We start from the raw sequence: 8,856 nt of genomic DNA, 5'->3' as shown, positions 1-8,856 counted from the left end.
TTAGATGTCAAAAAGTATTTGCGGCTCCCAGTGTTTTCTTTTGCATGGAAATCGCGTCCAAATGGCTCTTTGGGTGTTAAAGGTTGCAGACCCCTGCCCTAACCCAACTGAGACCGGGGCCACAAAATCAAGCTACCGGGTAAACGTTGTTTGCAGCACTGATAATGCCCTTCATACCCTGCAACATTCCTGTCACAATGGTCTAATTAAGCCAATGGATAGAATCTCTGATTTTTTAAAAATATTTACAATAAAATTGTCACAGAGGGGTGTAACAATTGTGTCTCTTTGTTTTCTGTGACTTTTTACTGCAGTACATTGTGAATAACAACTCAACATATTTAATAGAGTTTATTTGCAAATTTAATCAGAACAGTTTGAATGATTTTCAATGAAGTGATAATTTCAGTTACATTTATTTCATAGTGTAGTGACCTGGATCTTTCTGTCATAGTGCTTGAATGAGGGTTAAGACTTCTTCCCTTTTTGGAAAAACAACACATCTGTAGATGCACAGGCAGCTGATTTTAAAACAAACTAAGTACAAACAAAATAAAAATGAACTGGCTTCATTGTTGGCCCTTTTGTAATGTGCAAACATGTAATAATCACACCACTGGGAATGATGCGCAGGCAGCAAGTCCACACATGTTCTTCCCACGTTCAATGAGGAAATACCTGTGAGAGGACAAAACTGTTACTCTGTTTCTTTGGTTCGTAATATTTAGGGAAATTTTTCTACATGTGACTGATTAGAAAAATTACCCGTTCATGCCCCAACTCGATCCCCATGAGTTCTTTACAATCCAGTGAGGAGTACCATTTTCTTGTCCATAGCCGACAGCCAGAACTGCATGGTTCACTTTGTCGGTGGTGTTGTGGCATTCAGTGCTGAAAGCAGAACATGTTTCTTCTGACTCTATATCTTTTATTCAGAAAGAGGAACTAAACCTCTCAAATGTCTGAAAGTAACAGCTTTACTGACATTTTAAACTGAATGAAATACTCTAAACCCTCTTTTCTCAGTTCTTATTTTAGCAGCAGTGGTTGTGGTAAACTTGCTGTCCAAATGAAAAACAGGTTTTGAGCATGTGTGTTTATGTGAGCATCAAAAGAATAATAGACTTGATCAGTAGGTTCAAGTAAAGGTCTGCCCCATTCATTTCATGGACACTGCAGGGGGAAAATGATGGGAGCAAACATGCAGGAATCTGCTTACATTTGGTTATAGGTTCAAGGTTCAAGGTTCTTTACTTGTCACATGCATAGTTATACAAGTATAACACACAGTGAAATGTAACCTGACACGCTCCTCGACATGTGCAAAAATGGAGGGGGGGGGGGGGGGGGGGGGGTTAGAGGAAGAACATTATATATATAGTATATACATTAGGTGAATGTGCAGTAGTAGCAGCAAGCAGGTGAATTCAATAGCAAATATAGTGACCATATAAACACTTAGTATGTTTTAATAAATGTGAGACAAAATTGAAATTATGACCTCTTCTTACCTGGTGTACACACCCTGTTGGTAACTCATAAAGTCAGAGGTCACCTCAAAAGCAAAGCTGACAGGATTGTGTGTCCCAACAGCGTCCACCAACTCCATCTCATTGTACTGACAGACAGCAGAAAAACATCATCATTCACTCGCTTCACTAAAGACTTTTCCTTGATGAAAATCCCTGATGGATACTCACTGCTGTTATGTTCACCACACTATTCACAAAAGCAGCGGCCATACCTGGTTTGTACACACACTTACCCTCCTAAAATGACAAAAAGACACAGTTAAAATAAATTAAGCCATAAAACACAACCGTATGTAACTGAAAAGTCTCTTTTGTTTAATGTTTCTTTTTTTTTAGCTGATAGTTACAAAAGCCGTGTATGGATAGTCCTGCTCGGTCATCAGTCCCTTGTTGTACATGATGTATTCAAATGCTTGACTGGGAAGACCTCTGAAAGACATATGAATATGTTATTAAATGAGTGAGCGATTACAGGTAATTTTCTTTTAAAGGGGACGGTAGGAAATGTTCGACTCACCCATTGCATCCATGGTTGTTGAAATCTTGAGCGCAGTCTACCAGCTGTTGTTCTGACTAGTTAACGCAATAGGCAGTAAAGTTATTCATTATGCTTTGTCATGAAGTGCAATTTCTGATACATAATCAGCTAATAAAAAACAAGTCACCAGCGGTACAAGCTTCCCCTTGTTGATGGCAGTTACAGACTCCAAACAGCCAGTGGTGGAAAACGTCCAGCAACTACCACAGCCTCCCTTTGCCGTAAACACACACACACACACACACACACACACACACACACACACACACACACACACACACACACAAAGACATTAGGAAAGATTTTATGCACTGAAAGAAGTACTAAAAAAAATCCCACAAACTCAACTTAACACTCGGCCTTTTTCTTACAGCAGACCTGTTGACATGTTTTGTTTGGAAGAACACTGGATAAACTATTTAAGGGCAAACAGTTTTTGCAATGTCGCTCAGCAAGTAAGTTTAGTTTACCTGTTCTCGACATGCATCAGTAACATTTTTCACTGCATTGTGGGGAAATTACATCCCCTTAAAGAGTTTCCTTTTTAATTATAAACATTTTATTTTACTATTACTATAATGCTTTTTGTTTTGTTTAAATCTACTGTCTGACTGAGCAACCATGCATGTGGATGTCTGAGGTTCAGTCTCACCTGATTCTTCACTGGGGTCACATAATTCCCTTTCTTTCTCCAGTCGATGGAGTCTGGTAGCGGCCCATTGCTGCTGAAGTAGTTGCCCTTGGTGGCAGAGCAGTTCTGCAAAAATCAACTTGTCAAAAACCCCCCAACAAAAAACAGCTTAATCATCATTGCAAAATGCTTCTTGTATGAGCATCATTACCTGAGGCTCAGACATGAGGAAGGACTTTCGAAATTCACTGAATGTCATGTCTGAAAACTGGTTCAGTGCCACTGCAGGAAGAGAGGAAATGCAGGTGAAATCACTTTAGGATGAGCCACGTGAAACAAAACGTTAATGCAAACACAAAGAGGTCTTACTTGTGAACGAGTGGTTTCCTTCATTGTGTTTGTCAATCCTCTTCTTGTTCTCTGTGAATATCTGCAGTCTTTGGTAGTACTCCTTCAAGTTGTACCCTTTGTTGTACTGTACATGGAGGAAGGGTTCTGATTTAGACATTTATTTTTAAGCTTGATGCGTGACTCTATAGTGCAGCGCGCACTTGAGCCACATTGTTACTATGATTTTCTCACCAGACAACTTCCTCATAACAACATACTGAGCGCAATCTTTTGCTTATGTCACGGCGCTATAACCTACCTGTGCCATCCATGACTTGAAGTGAAACTCGTCTGTAAATAATCCATGTTAAAAAAAAAAATGTTAAAAAAGTGTCCGATAAAGAACATGAAACAATAGAACAGACGCCATGGCCGTAAATATGAAAGCGAAAGTTGGTGTAGCGCAAATGACAAAGCAAAAAAGCACTAAAGGAGTAAGAATGTAAAGCGCACTTTACCAAACAAAATAAGCGACTTACCTTGATCAGACAGGCGAAAAGCTGATGTTACAGAGGCCGCAAAGAGCACAAGAAAAACGAACATTGTGTCGACTGTTCCAAGTGCCAGTATTTGCAGCAGGAGTGTGAAAGTGAAGTGAAACAGATGAGGCGAGTCACGAGGTGAACAGCTGCTGTTACAACTACGTGAATGCGGTCAAGTGCGCCCTCACTTACGAAGTCACAGTCAAGCTAGCCGCACCGCCAGCCGCACCTAAAGTGTTGTTGCACTACTCTTACGCATATTACGGTATGGGTGCCGACTGGCTTAGAAACGCAGTCTTTTGTGTCCTGACAATATTTTACTTTACAATCCACTCCCAGTTTTGGTTCATCTCCACTTTTCTCCCTGTGATCCACAGCCCAAATTACTGTGTGATTCAGAGAAAATTAACAATAAAATTTACCCAATATACTCTACTGTACTTTTAATATCCTCATCTTCGAGCTCAGATTACAGGAAAACTGTAAGAGGTGACGCAGATATTTCATTGGATTCTGAATCTAGACCATCTCCACTCTTCACCCTGGGATCCACAGCCAAAATTACTGTACGGTTTTCCTGAAAATTGATTGTAAACTTTGCACAATTTACTCTACTGTACTCTACATATTCTCATCTTTGACCTCAGATTACAGGAAAACTGTAAGAGGTGACGCAGATATTTCATTGGATTCTGAATCTAGGCCATCTCCACTCTTCACCCTGTGATCCACAGCCAAAATTACTGTACGGTTTTTGAGAAAATTGATAGTAAAATCTTCCCATTTTGCTTTACTGTACTCTACATATTCTCATCTTTGACCTCAGATTACAGGAAAACTGTAAGAGGTGACACAGATATTTCACTGGATTCTGACTCTGGGTGACCCCCACTCTTCACCCTGGGATCCACAGCCCAAATTACTGTACGGTTTTCCTGAAAATTGATTGTAAACTTTGCACAATTTACTCTACTGTACTCTACATATTCTCATCTTTGACCTCAGATTACAGGAAAACTGTAAGAGGTGACACAGATATTTCATTGGATTCTGAATCTAGGCCATCTCCACTCTTCACCCTGTGATCCACAGCCAAAATTACTGTACGGTTTTTGAGAAAATTGATAGTAAACTTTGCACAATTTACTGTACTGTACTCTACATATTCTCATCTTTGACCTCAGATTACCGAGGCTGATTTACAGACTGATGTTCAGAATGCCCCGTTGAAGACCCATTTCCGGGCAATTGTTGACAATGCAACACTGGACTGTGAGGGCGAATGAAACATCTTTCATGCACCCAAATTTATTGCCGGTCTGGTAAATCACCTTCTACCACATGCAACTTTGTGGTCATCAATGATGCTTGGTACGTTTTTTTATTTGTTGTATTACTATCTTAAATTGTCAGTTATTCATTAATGTAAATGTGCTAAATGTTGAATTATCTATTTTAATTATGTTTTTGAATTACTTGTATTCTCCTTAGGGGATCTTGGACGTCATGGTACTGGTCCTGCTTACCAGCAGCTCAGTAAACTCTATGGTGACATTCAGCAATCCAAGAACCAGGTATCATAGCGAGAAGAATAAGTGAAAAAGAAACATAAATTGTACATAAATTTACAATACATAGATACTGACTTAAACAATGTACTATTGCATTTAAGAATTTTACACAAGACAACAGAACCCAAGGAATCATGGAGAAAAGCCAGTGGGATTTGAAAAAAATCCGTATCCAGAGAAGGAGACTGACAAGGCTTGATGACTTTGTGGAAATTTATCAAAAAATGCACGATGCCCTCCTGCTTGAATATGCAGACATGAAAAAATCAAGACAAAAGGTATGAATAACTTCCTAATAATGAAAATTGTGTTTTATACAACTAGAACTAGAAACTAAGAAAAAGTGAAAACATTTGTCTATGACTATAGAATTAAGAGATGATAAAATAAGTAAGCATTAAAAGTATGTACGTGTAAAAAAAAAAACAGTCTTTTTGCGTGGAAATGGAGAAATGGAAAGACAAACGCATTAAATGAAAAGGTGTGTACATGTCACCGTTAGTGACAGAACTGCCACTGAAGAAAAAGAAAACTGAGGTAAGTCATCATGTTCCCATTATTTTCAATAATTAAACCTTGTGATGTCTTCCCGATTGCCATACTCCTTTTGTCCTCTGGGGTAAAGCGTCTGCTTTGACTATTTATAAAGCATGAATTATAAATTATCATCCGTCTCCATGTTTCAATGTTTTATCAAACTGTATTCCAGCTGATTACTTGAAATCTTTATGTGTTTTGACATTGTATTACACCTAGGCATGGGCCTTAGTGAACCCCCACTTTAATGCCAAAAAATGCATGTCCATAGGTGACATAAGAGCAGGCGGAAGCTCAGGTTTTTTGCTTTTTGCTGGTCACACCATGTACAGCTTTGTTTTCAGCAGTTGTAGGCCAAGGGCATATGAATTAAACAAGCTTTCAAGGCTGATTATTGTCTTTTGGAGACCTACTGTATTAAGCACAGCTCGCGTGCCCTGACTGCAGGCAAGCAAGTTTGCAATCATACACTAGCATGTTCTTTGTACAGCTGGACTGGGCATCACATACTGCCCATGTTTTTTATCTCATAGTTCCTCTGTTTACTTGGGATGTAATGTTGGACAGAGTCCTTTAAGGGGACTAGGCACTCATACACAGTCATATCAGTTCCTGTATGGTACACCAACAGCAGGACAGATGCTCACTCGTTACATACATCTCAAATCAGAACAAGTTTTGTCTCATTCATGACCATATTCTTTTGTATATTATATTCTATTATATAAAGTCATTCAAAAATGTTATCTGTTAACAGATAAAAGGGAAGACCACTGTTCAAACCTTTAAACAGGAACAGCACAAACAATATGATGCTCGTCAAAACCAGGTACTTTTAGAAATGTTTTTAATGTCTACATTTATGTTTTTTGTGTTATTGTCATAAATGACTCTGAAAATTGACAAGTGTCTATCTTTGTAGGATGAGAGCCAGGAACAAATAGCAGTTTGCCCAAAAATAGCAACATACATGGCTAATGAAGCATCAGTCACAGTATGGAAAAGAGATTTATGTGCCTTCAAAGTGGATGCAATTGTTAATGCAGCTAATGAAAGTCTCTCTCACATGGGTGGACTTGCAAAGGCAATGTCTGCTACTGGAGGACATACTATCCAAGAAGAGAGTGATCTCTTCATTGCCAAAAATGGCAAATTAAAGGCTGGACAAGTTGCAGTTACCACAGCAGACAAACTACCTTGCATGAAGCTGATTCATTTGGTAGGCCCGTGTCTGCAGAATGACCCCACAGTGCACATGATATCCCATGCAAAGAAAATTTTAACTAAAGGTATTTTGTCTGTGAAGGTTCTCAGTCATCCAGATCATCGTAGTCAAAGGAGCTTGCAAAGAAAAGCGTCTGGACTTCTTTAAGTTGCTTGAAGACGTTTCACCTCTCATCCGAGAAGCTTCTTGAGTTCTAAGGTCAAATGGTGGAGAGTCCCAGATATAAACCTAGTGGGAGTATCCCCCCGCAGAGGGACAAAAGGACCCCCTGATGATCCTCTAATCGCCTGAGCCAAGGTGTGAAACTGGGTGTGGGTCCCAATCAGAAAACCCAAACCCTGGCTGATTGGGACCCACACGTACATACATTTAATGCTTACTTATTTTAATGTAAGGTCTTCAAGGGGGCATTCTGAACATCAGTCTGTAAAACAGATATATATCTGGATTCAGCAAGTTATCAAACCAAAGAAAAATTTATTATATAAAATGTTATTGTGGTTTAAAATATATATTTTTAAAATAATGTGAATTCATTAATTCATTTGGGACAGACACAAGTAAAAAAGTTATTAATATGGTTACTTAAAAAATAAATCTTAGCTAACCTTGTAATCTTCAGCAATCACAGTCTTTTCATCCAAATTCAGGGTCCCCCATTTTTGCATAAGGATTTTCAAGTTGTTTTGTTACGTTCCTTCCACTACAAGGACTGCAAAACACTATTGCTGCACTATGGACAACATCATCCATGTCTTTTAAGTTATCACAGCATGCAAGGAGCCCAAACACATGCATTCCAAGCCTGTAGTTCTCTGGAATGCTGTGAAAATGAACAAATGAAATCACTGTTAGTATGACCTTTACATTACAAATCTTGTATTCTTTTTAAATTATTGATATAAATGTTTTTTTTACAAAGGTCCTTGGCATTTTTCATGACATGGCTCAAACATCGATCAAGAATGGGAATGTTGAATTGCTGTGCTGAATGCTGGCCACTCAGTAAGACATAGTACTTCTGCAGCAGATCCTCTAGACTTGTTCTGCAGAATGTCATGGAAATGAAGTACCAGGGATCCATCACACATTTACATGACAGGCCTGTTGTAGGCCCGATTAACAAATGCTCTTACCAGATCAGTCTGAAAGGCCTGCAAGGCCTGTGATACTTCATCACAGGGTGCAGAGTGGAGATGGCCTAGATTCAGAATCCAGTGAAAATATCCTCTTACAGTTTTCCTGTAATCTGAGGTCAAAGATGAGAATATGTAGAGTACAGTAAAGCAACGTGGGAAGATTTTACTATCAATTTTCTGGAAAACCGTACAGGAATTTTTGCTGTGGATCACAGGGTGAAGAGAGGAGATGGCCTAGATTCAGAATCCAATGAAATATCTGCGTCACCTCTTACAGTTTTCCTGTAATCTGAGGTCAAAGATGAGAATATATAGAGTACAGTACAGGAAATTGTGCAAAGTTTACTATCAATTTTCAGGAAAACTGTACAGTAATATTGGCTGTGGATCACAGGGTGAAGAGTGGAGGTCACCCAGAGTCAGAATACAGTGAAATATCTGCGTCAGCTCTTACAGTTTTCCTGTAATCTGAGCTCAAAGATGAGGACATTAAAAGTACAGTAGAGTAAATTGTGCAAAGTTTACTATCAATTTTCAGGAAAACCATACAGTAATTTGTGCTGTGGATCACTGGGTGCAGAGTGGGGGTCACCCAGAGTCAGAATCCAGTGAAATATCCGCGTCACCTCTTACAGTTTTCCTGTAATCTGAGGTCAAAGATGAGAATATATCGAGTACAGTAGAGTAAATTGTGTAAAGTTTACTATCAATTTTCTCAAAAACCGTACAGTAATTTTGGCTGTGGATCACAGGGTGCAGAGTGGAGATGGCCTAGATTCAGAATACAGTGAAATATCTGTGTCACCTCTTA

The 8,856-nt window shown here is 39.0% G+C and overlaps 2 protein-coding genes across 2 annotated transcripts; one reads left to right on the top strand and one right to left on the bottom strand.

Moving 5' to 3' along the window:
- Positions 1-336: 336 nt before the first annotated feature.
- Positions 337-3,776, bottom strand: ctsh (cathepsin H). Its single transcript, XM_006789354.3, has 12 exons — positions 3,571-3,776; positions 3,351-3,382; positions 3,071-3,176; positions 2,913-2,983; positions 2,723-2,827; positions 2,198-2,284; positions 2,050-2,105; positions 1,880-1,961; positions 1,701-1,769; positions 1,512-1,618; positions 766-891; positions 337-678 (listed from the first exon to the last, which is right to left on the bottom strand). The coding sequence occupies exons 1-12, from the start codon at positions 3,632-3,634 to the stop codon at positions 609-611; spliced, it is 975 nt and encodes a 324-aa protein (XP_006789417.1). The 5' UTR covers positions 3,635-3,776; the 3' UTR covers positions 337-608.
- Positions 3,777-4,937: 1,161 nt separating this feature from the next.
- Positions 4,938-7,053, top strand: LOC148101977 (uncharacterized). Its single transcript, XM_087844601.1, has 6 exons — positions 4,938-4,944; positions 5,065-5,147; positions 5,246-5,422; positions 6,439-6,510; positions 6,604-6,900; positions 6,988-7,053. Exons 1-6 carry the CDS (start codon positions 4,938-4,940, stop codon positions 7,051-7,053), a joined length of 702 nt encoding a protein of 233 aa, XP_087700727.1.
- Positions 7,054-8,856: the final 1,803 nt, after the last annotated feature.

Source organism: Neolamprologus brichardi, chromosome 7 (genome assembly GCF_056152115.1).
Source record: "Neolamprologus brichardi isolate AB-2024 chromosome 7, ASM5615211v1, whole genome shotgun sequence".
Lineage (NCBI taxonomy): Eukaryota > Metazoa > Chordata > Actinopteri > Cichliformes > Cichlidae > Neolamprologus > Neolamprologus brichardi.
This window is presented reverse-complemented; position numbering and strand designations above follow the sequence as displayed.